The following is a 17,002-nucleotide window of genomic DNA, read 5'->3' as shown; positions in this document are numbered from 1 at the left end:
ACAGTGAACCAACTTTAACACAGTGAATTAAACCAAAAACATCTTTGTAAAATTCATCACATGCTGTTTTTTGCTGGGTGTAGTGAATCGTGGTTTTTACAACAGACAGCAGCTCGTTGAACTGTAACAACTAATTATAGGATGAACAAAGCTCGAGCTTATCTAGCAGTGAACAACAGATTTTGAGTGGCCAATTGTGACTGTTAATTACTATGATATTAACAAGTATTTTAAACAGGTAAATTACATTTGTGTACTTCCAAATTAACTGTTCTTTCTAAACTCAACATCTGCCTGCCCACTTTGCAGAAAATCTCTTCATGTCCCACAACTTAATTTTCCATCAAAAATACCAAGCCCAACTCTGGAATATCACCCAAGCATCTTGCAGGATGTTTTAAGCAGATAATTTGAAGCAAAGAGTTCAGATCATATTTCCAAAAAATTTAATATCAGAATTGAATTTGTTTACAATTATCTGTGTGTGTTAAGTGTTTCTGTCTCAACCAATAAAATGGAAACAAATTACATGGTAATTTGATCTTATTATTGTTTGTGGGACCTTGCTACTGCAAATTATCTGCCGTGTTTTCTACATTAGTATCAAAAGCAGTAAGTCTTTGGTTGTTAAGCATTTTAGAACATCCTGAGGTGGTGAACCAGTGGAATGGATAGAAAGACAAGCAAGTGAGTTAAATCAAAAGTAGTAGTTCAGGAATTAGAAGGGGTTTCAAAGTACAGACATTGAGAAAAAGAGCCAATAGCTTTGTTTCAACAACAACTGAAGGAGAAATTGAAGGGAAAAAAAACAGAATAGGTTAGAAAAATTGGATGGATTGGTAACATTGAGACGTATTGGGCGGGGAGGGGGGTGCGGTTTGAGAAATCCTGAGAAGAATGTTATGTCTTTAAGACAGAAAAGATCAAACTGTTAAAATCAAACTGTACTTTATGCTTATTTAAAAATAGACTTTGTTGGACCAAAAACATGACTGCTACATGTTACATGATTTCCAAGTTGGTTACAGTTCTGGAAATGCCAACAATAATTACAAGTCAAAGCTCAACCCTTGTCCGTGTGGAATTTCACAGCTATCGTTGTGTGGGCTCCTTACAATCAACACAACAAGGGAACACAAATGGTCTAACTCCCCAATCTGAATTATAACAAGGAGAGCTGTCAAGACTTGTTATACCTGTGGAGCCACAAATGGCCACCATCTATCTCCCAAGGTGAACAATGGTTTTGACCAGGAAACATAGAAATTGATCGTTAAGCTGAAAGTGATTCATAAAATGGTCATATGACCCAAGCTCCTTTGGCCTTTGGAAAATTTTAATGTTACATTCCTGGCAATTTATTGTTAACATCCAGCCTGCCCATACCAAAGCAGGACTCCAAGCTGACAACAAAATTTGCCACAAATCTAAACCTCTGAGGATTCGCCATCACCTGTAGGTAGGATACCAACCATATCTTGCTGAATCATCACCTTTGAAGGAACTCAGCAACTCCTGCATTCAGCTCACTAAACCTGCTTGAACTTTATTTCCTAAAGGAACCCTCGCTGGACTCTAACACTCACATGAATTAATATTCCTATCTTTGCTTTTTTGCTCTAAGTTATTCCTGGTTATTTAATGATTTTCTTTCATATCTCCTTCTTGGTGTGTGTGTGTATTGTGGGAACCACTCCTAGTTTAAATGTATGAACAAATGATATCTCTGATTTAACCCTAAGAGAGAGATTTTTGATGAGTCACTTTAAAGCTGACTTCACAAACAAAGAATTTGGGAAACACACCATAACTATTTCAAAGATTATAACAACACCAGGTTAAAGTCCAACAGGTTATTTGGTCGCACAAGCTTGGGGCCCACTCACCTGATGAAAGAGCAGCACTCTGAAAGCTTGTGCTATCAAAGAACCTGTTGGACTTTAACCTGGTGTTGAGAAACTTTTTACTGTGCCCACCCCAGTTCAACGCTGGCATCTCCACCTCAAAGATTATAACACCTCAGATTCTGGATATGTGGCAAGAAAAATAAAGGAGTTCAGTTTGTCCGTAACAAAAAGCAAGATGATGCCAATGGTCCCACTAAGACTATGGTGACAACAAGTGAACAAAGTAGTGAAAGACACTGTATAAATGGGAGTTCTATCTGTCAGTGATTAAACTGAAGGTAGAAATGAAGTTTCTTATCTAAAAACAGAACATTTGGCGACATGAACAAGCACTGAGCTGAGAAAAAGCTTTTCATCCTCAGATAATGAAGTTTGTTCTGTACACAATGTACAGAAATTTTTATGAAATCTCCCTCATTCCTCGAAAGCATTGAAGCTCACTTCCAAATAACAAGAATCATTTACATAAGGACAGGTGCATTATGCAAGGCGAGGTGGTGGTGTAGTGGTATTGTCACTGGACTAGTAATCCAGGGACCCAGAGTAATGTTCTGGGAACTCACGTTCAAATCCCACTATGGCAGATAGAAGAATTTGAATTCAATCAATAAAAATCTGGATCTAAAAGTCTAATGACAACCATGAAACCATTACTAGCAGTCAATAAAAAGCCATCTAGTTCACCAATGTCCTTTCGGAAAGAAAATCTGCCGTTCTTACCTGGTCTGCCCCACACATGCTGCAGACTCGCAGCAAAGCAATTTACTCTTAAACACCCCTTAGCAAGCTACTCTGTTACATAAAGCTGCTAGAAAGACTCTAAGGAATGAAACCAGATAGACAACCAGTATCAAGTTTAGCAGCAGAAATGACAATAGCAAACTCAACCCTGTTGACATTTGGGGGCTTGTGCCAAATTACAGACAGCTGTCCCACAGGTGAATCAAGAACCAGCCTAATAGTTATACTCAGGGAATCATACATGTGTGGACAGGGTGAATAGGATGCAGCTGTTCCCCATGGTTCAGGGGTCAATTACACTGGGACATTCAGAGGGGATTTGAGAAAAGGAAATTTTGCTCAGAGGGTGGTGAGAACCTGGAATGTACTGCCTGGGAAGGCTGGAAACTTTACAACTTTTAAAAATTATTTGGATAAACACTTGAAAGGAACAAGTGCTGGAAAGTGGGATTAGCCCAGCTCTGATGGTAGTTGTTGCTGCAGACGTGATGGGCCAATTATGTCCAAATGCAGCAAGATATGGACAACATCCTGGCCTGGGTTGTCAAAAGGCAAGGAACATCCATGCCACACAAGCACCAGGCAACGGCCATTTCCAAAAAGAGAGAATCAAATCATCACCCTCTGAAATTCAATGTCATTACTGTCGCTAAATCCCCCAGTAACAGCATCATTGTGAGAAGTCTCATAACATCAGGTTAAAATCCAACAGGTTTACTTGGTAGCAAATAAAAAGACACAAACTCAATTTACAAAGTGTCTTTATATGCCCTGTTTGTGAACAGAACTCCCACTTACCTGATGAAGGAGCAGTGTTCTGAAAGCTAGTGGCTTTTGCTACCAAATAAACTATTGGACTTCAACTTGGTGTTGAGAGACTTCTTACTGTGTTTACCCCAGTCCAACATCGGCATCTCCACACTATTGCTCATCATTGACCAGAGACTGAACGGACAAGCTGTAAATTGGCTGTAGTGGCTACAACTGGTTACAGGCTAGGAATCCTGTGGCGAGTAACTCACCTCCTAACTCATCAAAGCCTGTCCACCTTTTTTTTTAATTCATTCATGGGACATGGGAGCCACTGACTGGCCAGTATTTATTGTCCATCCCTAATTGCCTTTGAGAAGGTGGTGGTGAGCTGCCTTCTTGAAATGCTGCAGTTTACGTTGTGTGGGTTGACCCACAATGCCGTTGGGGGGGGGGGGGGGGGGGGGGGAGTTCCAGGATTTTGATACAGTGACTGCGAAGGAACGGCAATATATTTCCCAAGTCAAGATGGTGAGTGGCTTGGAGGGTGAAGTTGCAGGTGGTGGTGCATATATCTGTTGCCCTTGTCCTTCTAGATGGAAGTGGTCATGGGTTTGGAAGGTACTGTCTAAGGAAACTTGCAGAATTCCTGCAGTGCATCTTATAGATAGTACACAATGCTGCTAGTGAGCCGGAACAGCACTGTGGATGTATCTACACCATATGAAATGCAGTGGTTCAAGACGACAACTATCTGCACTTTTTCCAAGGGCATTTAGGAATAGGCAATAAATGCTGGCCTAGCTAGTGATGCCCAAATCCCACTATAATGAAAGTTGTGGTAACGTGGCAAAGACTATTTCCTTGGGTGGATGTAGCTGTTACTGGGGGCATAACTATAAGGTTCATGGCGGGAGAAATAGGAGGGATGTCCGAGGTAGGTTCTTTACTCAGAGAGCGGTTGGGGTGTGGAATGCACTGCCTGCTGTGATAATGGAATCGAACACTTTAGGAACTTTCAAGTGGTTATTGGATTGGCACTTAGAGCACACCAGAATGATAGGGAGTGGGATAGCTTGATCTTGGGTTCGGACATAGCTCGGCATAACATTGGAGGGCCGAAGGGCCTGTGCTGTGCTGCACAGTTCTACGTTCTAAGTAGACTGACACGTTTTGATGCTAAATCTTCTTTACTAACAAAAATACATAAAAACTGTACAGAGCAGACATAGAACCTGGAAGCAGCTATGCACAAATCCCTCTTGGCTAAAGTAATAACCCACCAGTCCCTCATTACTGATGATGTGATTTGCGCATGCTCACATTTACTGAATACATCAGTATACAGATTCAAATAGAAGAATGCTTAGTGTACCCACAATAAAAAAGTACGTAATGGTTCTCCCCAGTTATTTTGGGGGCATGATGTTGCCCTTATTTCTCATAGCCACAGGCCCAGCAAATGGGAAAGTCAGTGCAAAGAAAGGTGGAGAGATTTGCTGGATAAATATGTGCTGCTGACTGAAAGCAAAGGAGAGAGAAAAACAAACATACAAAAAAAGGAATCCAAATGAGAGCAGAGTTTATAGTCTGGAATTGCTGAACTCAGTTAAGTCCAGAATGCTGTAAAATGCCTGATCAAACAATGAGGTGATGATCCTCTAGCTTATGTTGAGTCTCCCTGGAACGCTGCAGCTGGTCGAGATTGGAAATGTTAGTGTGAAAACAAGGTGGAGAAATAAATTTCTTTGAAAACTTCATATTTCTAATTTTTAGACATACTGGTTAGGATTTTCAGTGCTTTCAAGCTTATAATACATTACCTATCACTTTACCAGGCAGAACATACTAAACCTAATAGCAGAAAACTCTGACCACATAATCAATGACTTGAAAATAGCAGTCTTAAAAAGTGGCACTAAAATTGAGACTTGATGGCTTAGTCTAAGCAGGTCATTTGCTCGAGTGTTAGTTTCAGTTGTCAGCTTCTGGATTGTTCTAAATATCTGATCCATTGAATATCTATTAGCACAGTTAACAAACAGATTGCAGCTATTTCAGCAAATCAATGATGATTTCTCTACAGAAGATGCCTTTGAGGCTTGGTATCATGGACACAGGCTAAATACAAAACTAATTACGAGAGGTAGTATGAGAAGGCTTTTACAAATAGTATGGCAACATAGAAGCATTAGTGCTCAAAGGATCTCGACCAAATATGAAGGTATTAGACACAAACTTCAAAAGTTGCTTGGTGGAGTCTGTTGGCAGGCAACTGGTAAGTGGGAGGCTTTCAAAAGTATGTTAACCAAGGTTCAGGGTAAGCACATTCCTTTCAGAGTGAAGGGCAAGAATGGCAGAAGTAGGGAATCTCTGGATGACTTGGGATGTTGAGGCCCTGGTCAAAAAAATGGAGGAGAAAGTATATGATATGCATGGCCAGCTGGGATCAAGTGGATCCATGAGAGTATAGAGATGTCGGAGTAGAGTTGAGAGAGAAATCAGGAGGGCAAAAAAAAAGGACAGGATTGCTTTAGCAGATAAGGCAAAGGAGATTCCGAACAGCTTCTACAAACAGAAAGGGCAAAAGAGTAACAAGGGAGAGAGTAGGGCCTCTTAAGGATCAGCAAGGTCATCTAATGTGTGAATTCACAAGAGATGGATGAGATCCTAGATGAATATTTTTCATCACTATTTATTGTTGAGAAAGCCATGAACGTCAGGAACTTGGGGAAACAAATAGAGATGTCTTGAGGAACGTACACATTAAAAAGGAAGTGGTGCTGGAAGTCTTAAAGTGCATCAAGGTAGATAAATCGTCGAGACCTGATAAAGTATATCCCAGTACATTGTGATGGGCTAGGGAGGAAATTGCAGGTCCCCTTGCAGAAATATTTGGATCACTGACAGCCACAGTTGAGCTGCCTGAAGATTGGAGGGTAGTAAATGTTGTGCCTTTGTTTAAGAAGGGCTGCAGGGAAAATCTTGGGAATTGTAGACTGGTGAGCCTAACATCTTTAGTGGGTAAGCTGTTAGAAGATGTTTTGAGAGACAGGATCTACAGGCATTTAGAGTCACAAGAACTGATTAGGGACAGTCAGCATGGCTTTGTGAGTGGAAACTCACGTCTCACGAATTTGATTTGAGTTTTTGAAGGGGTAACCAAAGAGGTAGATGAGGGCAGTTCAATTGACACTATCTACATGGACTTTAGCAAGGCCTTTGACAAGGTATCATACGGTATGTTGTTGCATAAGGTTAAATCTCATGGGATCCAGGGTGAGGTAGCCAATTAGATACAAAATTGGCTTGATGACAGAAGACAGAAGGTGGTTATAGAACGTTGTTTTTCAAACTGGTGGCGTGTGGCCGGCAGTTGGCCTCAGGGTTAAGTGCTGGGTCCACTGTTGTTTGTTATTTATATTAGTGATTTGTATGAGAATATAGGAGGCATGGTTAGTAAGTTTGCAGGTGACACCAAGATTGGTGGCATAGAGGACAGTGAAGGTGGTTATCTAGAATTGCAACAGGATCTTTCTTGATCAATTGGGCCAGTGGGCCAATGAATGGCAAATGGAGTTTAATTTTGATAAATGCAAGATAATGCATTTTGGTAGACTGAATCAGGGCAGGACCTACTCAGTTAATAGTAGGGTGTTGGAGAGTGTTATAGAACAAAGAGATCCAGGGGTACAGGTTCATAGCTCCTTGAAAGCAGAGTCACAGGTGAACAGAGTGGTGAAGGAGGCTTTCAGTATGTTTAGTTTCATTGGTCAGAACATTGAATACAGGAGTTGGGACATCTTGTTGAAGTTGTACAAGACATTGGTAAGGCCACACTTGGAATACTGTGTACAGTTCTGGTCACCCTATTACAGAAAAGATATTATTAAACTAGAAAGAGTGCAGAAAAAATTTACCAAGATGCTACCGGGACTTGATGGTTTGAGTTATAAGGAGACACTGGATAGACTGGGATTACTTTCCCTGGAGGGTAGGAGGCTGAGAGGTGATCTTATAGAGGTCTATAAAATAATGAGGGGCATAGATCAGCTAGTCAATAACATTTCCCAAAGTAAGGGAGTCTAAAACTAGAAGACATAGGTTTACAGTGAGAAGGGAGAGATGTAAAATTGTCCAGAAGGACAATTTTTTTTTTTTTTTTTACACAGAGAGTGGCGAGTGTTTGGAACAAGCTGCCAGAGGTAGTAGTAGAGGCAGGTACAATTGTCTTTTAAAAAATATTTAAACAGTTACGTGGGTAAGATGGGTATAGCAGGGTTATTAACAAATTTGGATTGCATCAAAACTGAGGGGTTGGGAAGCATGTACTTACTCACTTATAAAAATGGAAACATATCAAAATACACTTCTGTTAATGGTAAGAGGAGAAATCAATGCTGTTTAAATTAACCCTTCCCCTGGTCCATGATATATGTCCCTATTATACTGGAGATAATTGGGCCATCACATGGAACAGATTTTCCTTAAACCTACTTCATAATTTTAACAATTGTTTTTTTAAATCGTAGGTTTGGATTTGGGCTCGTGGAGGAAATTGCCTCTGGATAGATTTGCAATGAAAAGTTGTGTGGTTGGGAAGGTAATAGGGGTTAAGGCATTCTTTTGGGAAAGTGTTAATATTTTAACTGGCTGACACTGTTGAATGTTCAACAAACATCCTTTGTTCAATTGAGGGGCTCTTAAAGAACACAAGTTCTTTCTTGCAGAATACAGATCAAGAGCTGGCAAAGAAAACACCTGGCATTTACAAACCAAGACACGTGGGCTCTGTGGTTTGTAGAGGTTGTGCCAGAGACTAGGTTATGAAACACTTTATAAAATTATTTGGGCTTAGAGATAGAAATGGTTTCCAGCATTAGATTGGTTTATAGGAGAAATACAAATTCTGCATTTTCTGAGTGCTACAGGAAATGGCAGGTGAATGCAAGAGATGTCCATAATTGGATTATATATAAATTGTTCAAAATACTAAGCCACAATGATACTTATAACATGTTCAAAATCCACGGCCTTCACTACTGTCATCGATATAAATCTAAAGTAGTTTACTGGATTGAGGGAGTGACAGGGCCAGTGACTGCTGCTACACAAACACATTCCAAGGGGTCAGTGCTAGGCAGATAAACTGGGAACAAGTGGAATTCTGGAGCAATATGCCCAGTGAGGATGGAACAATTTGTGGTGCAGTTTGTAAGGAGGCAACAATAAATGCCTTAGTGGTTCTTGGGAGAATGTTGAAAGAGTGTGGACTTATCTAAAGGGGATTCAAGCCCCTGGAAGTGGCAGGAGAGTTAGACAGAGGAGCAGTGATGGGTTACTGGTAAGGAGTAAAGTCAGTAAGAAGTCTCACAACACCAAGTTAAAGTGCAAACGTCACTAGCAAACAGATAAACCTGTTGGACTTTAACCTGATGTTGTGAGACTTCTTACTGTGTTTACCCCAGTCCAAAGCTGGCATCTTCACATTAGGAGTAAAGTACCAGAGAACAGAGGTGGCTTGAGCGGATGACAGGAAGAAGCCAGTAAGGCAGAGAATAGCCCAAGAAGAAAAGAAAATGAATTAGAAGTAGTGCATCCTGCTGGGAATGTGTATTGATGATGTGGAGATGCCGGTGTTGGACTGGGGTAAGCACAGTAAGAAGTCTCACAACACCAGATTAAAGTCCAACATGTTTATTTGGATTTTATTGCAAATAAACCTGTTGGACTTTAACCTGGTAGTAAGAGACTTCTTAATGTGTATTGAGTCAAAGTTGGGCCATGACAGGCCCACGTTTGAACAACATGTCAACACTGACTGTCGAGACTTTGATAGTAAGGTATCAATGAGCCATTGCAACCTGTGGAGTCATAGTCAGCAAACTTCAAGACAACAGTAAAAGGATAAGATTGACAAATCCTGTTTTTTATGGAAATTTTAAAATAATTTAACATCCTCATACGCTTGGAAATGCTCTTTTATAGTTTCCTTACAATGGAGTTCTGCTCAGAATGTTAACCTACAGCCAAGCATAAGCTCACAGGGGACATGTGTAAAAGATATTTTGAAAATATATAATTCATTGTCCTTGAAGTTAAAATTCTAATATCTAACCTGCCATTAATTATGGCATACAGGTAAAGTAAAAGTTTTCCGTTTAGAAAGTATAGCCCAGAAGTAAACCATTCAGCCCATTGTGAGCATTAGTCAAAATAATGCTTAGCATTCGTACATTCCTGGGTGAAAGGGAAAAACCAGCTGATCGTCATCTGCCAATTCCTGTTGGAAGTGCGTATATATAATTGCCCAGTGAGGACTGTTAGAATCAACTGCAATTAATTGCCCATGTCCCTCTCTTTCCTCCCATAGTCTGATAGCCTTTGATAGACAGAGAATTGGTGGAGAAAAATTTGTTTTAAAAGAGTGAATTTCACGGTGCATTTTATTTTCTTTAAAACTGCCTCTTATCACACCGCTGGATTTTGCCTGTGATTAATGTGAGCATAAGAATGATGACAAGATGGTCATTTTTTCTATGAATATTCTAAGAAATATAGGGCACAATTATTTATCTACTACCTATGTGTCATTCCCAGGTTCAGTTCTTACCTGATCACTCTTTCCAAGTTCAAGCTCTACAATAGCAACCGGTGTGTTTAATTGATCCAAGTATCTGGATTGAGATTTCAGGTCAACTCTCCAACTTAAGTTCCTCAGGCAGTTCTCCCACTTGCTCTGATTAATAAGACTTTCTCGGATTTTAACTTTATGTGCTTTCCAAAATTTTGTAAAAACCTCCGCCTGCTCCAGGGTAATTCCTTTTTGTTTCTTGGTCTGTGCTGTCAAGAAGGCTTCCAGTTGATTGAAGTCCATGTCTGCAGATGCTATCGACTGTTGAGATGAAACTCATATCAGATCAAAAGTGTTCACCATAATTCACCAAAACCATTTGTTTAAGAGATACAGCACAAATCATAGCCCGACCAGACAGGCTGGAAAGTGCATTCTACAAAAATATGGTGCGGATTGCCACAGCAAGGTATTCGGTATCTTGCCACCGCCACCCACCGCCACCCACCACCACCACCACCACCACCACCACCACCACCACCACCAACATTACTCAACTCAAATGCACTCTATAACTTTGTACACGATCAGTCATGCCTCAAGGGGTAGCACTCCGAGTCAGAAGGTTCAAATCCCACTCCAGGACAGTGGCGCAAAAATGAAGACAGACACTCCAGTAATACTGAGGGAACTCCGTTAAGAGGTACCACTCTGAAGTATGCAACTCACCATAGTTCTTGTGAAATCACAATGTGAACAACCCGTTCCAGTTTAATATTAGCTATTTAATTGTTATTCAATCTTTTTCATTGTGTTGATAGCTAAGGCAAGCATCTGCCTTCTCTTTGCTGCTCAATTCAGATACAGTCCAGTGGTCCAATTGAAAAATAAATTCAGGAAAGCAGCACTTTTGGGCACTCTGCTATATGCTGGAACATGATGTAATGTAAAAGGCTTCTCAAGCTCCTGTTGTGCTGTCAGCTCCAGATATGGGGTTCTTGTGTAATCATCAGTATGGACAAATATCAACTTCAAGACTCCAGTCAGCTAAGGAGACAACTATATCGTTACAGGTTTCCTTATCTCTTATTACCCTTGTACATGGACTGAGGCTGCTCACCAAGTTTGTAGCGTAGTGTCATGATGTAAATACACTAACACCGAACACCATCTTAACATCAGTTCATTGAGTAGCTCGGAACACTCATTGCTGATGGCAGCAGACGGGATAAAAACATATATGCAACAGCTAGCTTTCACTTTGAAGTTAGCCTACATATAGACAGAATCAGTGGTCTGTAACTGGAGAATGCCCAGAGAGATTCTGAGAGATCTGGATTACAAGTGATGGGTAAAATTATTTTGAAAAGATACAAAATAATGTTAAGTACAGTTATATTAAATTACAAAACCGTAACAATACACTTACAATTTTGAACATAGAAGCAAATAATTATAAATGTTAAAAGGGCAGTGAACATTTCACTGCTACCAACTCCATTATTAATGAATTAACAGTGAGAATCTGGGTTTCTGACAATACAAATGCATTAAAGCATCTACACCACAGTCATGAGTAAGTGAAGAACTGGCAATTAGGAATTTTCTAACTGGCCCACACAGCAACCTGAGAAGTGACTAACATTGATAAAAGGAACTATTCAAATGGAAAAATGGTTGGAGATGTAATTTACAACATATCAGAAAGCAGCAATCACAATGGGATCACAATGTTCAAACTTGTGAATCATCACACGGGGTATTGTGTTGGCTTTAGTAAAAAGATTATGTGTGGAAGAGAACAAACAACAAAGCAGAATGTTACTTCTCCAAATAAAACCAAGCAAATCGAATAAAATGAACTTTGAAGTGGGAGCAAATTATCTCTACCATTCAATTGTAAGTTTCACTTAATAGTTTATCACATGTATACATCAATGATATGCAAGGATAACATGTCCAATTACACAGGAATGCATTGTCTACTGCACACAGTCATCAAGAAACATGCAAAACAGGAGCGCTTAAGTGACTACATTTGCATTTCCTCCAACAGAAATACTTTTTGTACAGAACTGTTCACTCAACCTGATGACCCCACTCTACGTGCTAGCAATGGTCTGCATTGTGGAAATAGGCTTAATCATAAAGGCAGAATACCATGGAAGCTGAAATAAAAACAGAAAATGCTCGGTTCAAGCAGCATTTTGGAGACAGAAACAGAGTTAATGTTACAAGTCAATGACCTTTTCGCAGAACTGGGAAAAGTTACAGATGTAATAGGTTTTAAGCAAGAGGTGGGTAGACAAAGACAAAGCGAAGGTCTGTGATAGGCTGGAGGACAAGAGAGATTGAATGACAGGAAAGTTAATCTTCTAGGGCCAAAAGGGATTGTGGATGCCACAGGAAAAGAATCAAAGAAACAAAAGTACCCAAGTTCTGAATAGTCATATTGGATTCAAAACATTGAGTACCATTGATACACCTTTTATTCGGGAGGCAAGTTGAAGGATAAATTAGACAAGTTTAGCCACACAGAGAAGGCTGGAAACTGGTTGGATCTCTATTCAAGTAAGTAGCGGAGAGCCCTCAGACTGTCGTGATAGGGATAGAGAGAGATTGGATGTCCTTGGTAAAGAGTACAGTTAGAACCAGAAAACTGGAACCTATTCAAATGGTGGAGGGCATAGACAGATGTCCCTCAGATCACAGACATCCTAACACTACTGTCACAAAATTTACTTGTTACCAAACTGAGATACCCAGCCCCAGAGAAACAGCAGGTGGTGGCCCAATGAGACTGCTACCCCAGATCTTCCCATCCCACAGGGGAAACAAATTTTGAGAGAAAACTTGCATGCAGCATAAAAACAAACAGTAAGAATTTCTATGGATATATAAACAGAAATTGAGCGACTAAGGTAAATGTGGGGCTCCTGCTGACTGATAACAGCAAAGAAATGGCAGCTTTGCCAAATAATTTTTTTTGCATCAATCTTCACCATAGAAGACATTGCAAAGATCTCCAAGATATCAAATGGGCTGATTTCAACTAACATAGTAACTTAGAAATATCCCAATCACAAGGTTTTGATTTGATTTATTATTGTCACATGTATTAGTATACAGTGAAAAATATTGTTTATTGTACGCCAAACAGACAAAGCATACCATACATACAAAAGGAAAGGAGAGAGTGCAGAATGTAGTGTTACAATCATAGTTAGGGTATAGAGAAAGATCAACTTAATGTGAGGTAGATCCATTCAAAAGTCTGATGGTAGCAGGGAAGAAGCTGTTCTTGAGTTGCAGAGTGTTAGAGAAACTCAAAGGGTTTAGGGCAATCACGTCACCAGAACCTGATGAACTGCATGCTAGGGTTAGAATAAAGAACAGGACAGCACAGGATCAGACCTTTCGCCCTCCAAGTCTGCGCTGTTGTGCTGTCAATTCCAGTTACAGGGTTCTTGTGTAATCATCAGTCTGGACAAATATCAACATAAAGACTCCAGTCAGCTAAGGATATGACTATATTGTTACAGATCTCCTCATCTCTTAATACCCTTGTACATGGACTGAGGCTGCTCACCAAGTTTGTAGTGTAGTGTCATGATGTAAAAACGCTAACATTGAACACCATCTTAACATCAGTTCATTGAATAGCTAGGAACACTCATTGCTGATGCCGTCCTAAATTAAAACCATATGCACTTATGTACTGCGCATCTTATTCATGTGTTTGTTTAGTTGCTCCTTAAATGCCACTATCGAACTTGTTCCCACCACCTCTTCAGGCAGCGCGTTCCAGACATTCACTGCTCTCTGCGTAAAAAAACTTGCCTCACACATCTCCTCTAAGCTTTTCCCCAGACATCCTAAACCTAAGTCCCCTAGTACTTCACTTTTCTACCCTATGGAAGAGCATCTGACTATCCACTCTATCCATGCCACTTCTAATGGAAGTGGTTACAGAGATAGGAGACCAATTGGTTGAAATTTTTCAAACTTGCTAGATTCTGGGAGGGTGCCAGGAGATTGGAAAACAGCCAATGCGACTGGGTGAAAACTCGGCAAATGAAGCTTAGTATCCGGAAATGAGAGGTCAGCAGCAGGAATCAAAAGGCAGATTACTGTCTGAATGGGGAGAGACTGCATCTAAGTACAGAGGGGTCAAGGTGTTCCAGTGCATAATCACAAAAAACTAGCAGACAGGTCCAACAAGTAATTAAGAAGCCAAATGGCATTTGGCCTTTATGGCTATGAGGTTGGAATTTAAAAATAGGGAGGTTTTGTTGCAATTGTACAGGGCGTTGGTGAGGCCCCACCTGGAATACTGCGTACAGGTTTCGTCCCTTCATCTAAAATGAGATCAAGTAACATTGGAGACAGTCCAAATGAGATTCACCAGACTAATTCCTGGAATGAGAGGGTTGCCTTATTGAAAGACTCTGGATCTGTATTCCTTGGAGTTTAGAGGAGTGAGGGGTGACCTTATTCAACATAAGATCCTGAGGGGGCTTGACAGGGTGAGATGCTTTCAGTGGTGGGAATCTTGAACAAGATACAAGATAAAGCGCTGGTCATCTAAAATGAGGTACATAGAAATTTCTTCTAGCAGAGTGTGGCAAATCTCTGGAATTCTTTACACCAAAGGGTGGTGGAGGCTGGATCATTACAAGTATTTAAAGTGGGGAGGGATAAATATATGATAGATCGAGGAATAGAGGGTTGTGGGGAAATGGCACAGAAAAGGAGCAGAGGCCAGCTCAGATCAGCCATGATTGTATTGAGTGGCCTTGATGTGGAGATGTCGGCGTTTAACTGGGATAAACACAGTAAGAAGTCTCACAACACCAGGTTAAAGTCCAACAGGTTTATTTGTAGCAAACACCACTAGCTTTTGAGACTTTGCCCTTTCGTCAGGTGAGTGGGGCAAAGCCCAGAAAGCTAGTGGCGTTTGCTACAAATAAACCTGTTGGACTTTAACCTGGCGTTGTAAGACTTCTTACTGTGTTGAGTGGCAGCAGGGCAGCCTTAAAAGGAATGGTAGCCTATTCCTATTTCTTGTGTTCTGGCCAGGCCTTTCAAACAACTGAGAACGTGCGACAGAGTAAGCAGCTGAGGACAGTTACTGCACAGTCAACATGGAATCCCATAGCCTTGCACCCATGGGCTCAAGGCTCATGCTTGACCACCCAACCCCAATATGTCGTTATAGTTGCTCTTTTCACTCAGACAGTATACACATAATTTAATAAAAGCAGGACAACCAACTTCATAGGGTTCCTAAGCTACAACTATCACAAAATAATTACAGCTTTATTCTCTTTGTGTTGGTAATATTTGTTCATGAAGACTTTAAGTACATACTTAGGAGAAAGAATCTGACAATTCAACTTCAATTGAGGCAATATGCAGCAAGTGTTGTGATAATGTGCAGGAATTCTTGGAAAACCCAAAGTTAGTCAGTGCCATATGTGCACTACTAACAATTCTCAGAGTTCAGTACCGATCACCCTTCCACTAATATTAACCATTCCTCAGTCAGTTGCACATGCATGTCTCAGAAGATTTAAATCTCACTCCCCAGCGACAAGGGTATAGAATGAATGCTGATAGAGTGCCTTCACTTTCTGAAAGAAGGCATAATTCAGATGAGACGTTAAACCTTCACAAATGGATTTATAAGATCTGTTGGCACTACTAAAGAACAAAAGGCAAGTTCTCGCCAATACCCTGCCCAGCATTTAAGTCTCAACCAACATCACTGCAATAATCATCTGGCTCTTCACATTGCTGTTTGTGGCAGCTTTCTGTGCATAAATTAGCAGCTGTATCTGCTACACTACAATAAGAAGTCTCACAACACCAGGTTAAAGTCCAACAGATTTATTTGGTAGTACAAGCCACTAGCTTTCGGAGTGCTGCTCCTTCACCAGGTGAGCGGGAGTCATGTTCTCAAACAGGGCATATAAAGACACAAACTGAATATACAAGATAATGTTTGGAATGCGAGTCTTTACTGGTAATCAAGTCTTAAAAGGTACAGACAATGTGAGCGGACAGAAGGTTAAGCACAGGTTAAAGAGATGTGTATTGTCTCCAGCCAGGATAGTTAGTGAGATTTTGCAAGCCCAGGCAAGTCGTGGGGGCTACAGATAGTGTGACATGAACCCAAGACCCCGGTTGAGGCCATCCTCGTGTGTCCTCATGTCTGTAATCTTCTGACTGTGTCCTCATCTGCTATACTACAACAGGGACACCCTGAGGCTGTGAGAAGTACTACACAAATACAAGTTTTTTCTTGTTCTCTCTAATGCACCTTTGACATCTCGAGTTTGTTCGTCACCTCACTGCACTCTCTCTCCTTTCTAGATGATTTGTGCACTATGCACTGGATGACGACAATTTGGAACATTTTGACAGGAGTGCTGAGAGACACCTCACTTGAACAATCTAAAAATGAGACCTAGCTACAGCACCCCTTTGGTATGTCCCCAGAACACGGTAAAGGCCTCACTGTATTTCCATTCTGCGACTGTGTGGATACTCTTAATTGAGGAACAAGTCAGGCGTTCAAAGGGTAGCCTCGATCTCCCAACTGTTCACTCTCTCTTGGAATGCTGAATGATGCAGGTACCATGAATGATATAAACTGAAAGCATCAAACTCTGCCTGAGTAATGGACATTAATGTATAGGATCATATTTGTGGACTGAAACCATCAGCAGATTTATGGAGCTCTACCCCTTCCTCTATACGCGTGGAGACCTGATGGTTTCTTTCACATGCTGGTTTATTAGAAAACCTGATTGGATGAAAATTCCCTGCCGCTTCAGTTGATCACTATTCCTGAAAATCAGGACATTAGCTGCTTGCTTTAAACTGGCAGGTTTGAGTCATTCTGGATGAAACAGGTGTCTCTTACAGTGGCCTAAAGGAAGTTGTGCGCAAATTAGCCTGCACCAAATGGCACAGCTTGCTCAGTGCATCAATAATGAAGCAGAACAACAGAGGAGCAATGTCAGGC

The 17,002-nt window shown here is 40.7% G+C and overlaps 1 protein-coding gene across 1 annotated transcript in view; it reads right to left on the bottom strand.

The window, feature by feature from the left end:
* commd1 (copper metabolism (Murr1) domain containing 1) overlaps positions 1 to 17,002 on the bottom strand; it is a 77,079-nt gene that overhangs the window by 36,854 nt on the left and 23,223 nt on the right. Inside the window, exon 2 of the mRNA XM_080199946.1 lies at positions 10,012 to 10,293. Coding sequence (XP_080056072.1) covers positions 10,012 to 10,293 — 282 coding nt within the window. The remainder of the gene's footprint in view (positions 1 to 10,011; positions 10,294 to 17,002) is intronic.

This window comes from Carcharhinus amblyrhynchos, chromosome 12 (genome assembly GCF_965287045.1).
Source record: "Carcharhinus amblyrhynchos chromosome 12, sCarAmb.v2.hapA, whole genome shotgun sequence".
NCBI classification, from domain to species: domain Eukaryota; kingdom Metazoa; phylum Chordata; class Chondrichthyes; order Carcharhiniformes; family Carcharhinidae; genus Carcharhinus; species Carcharhinus amblyrhynchos.
This window is presented reverse-complemented; position numbering and strand designations above follow the sequence as displayed.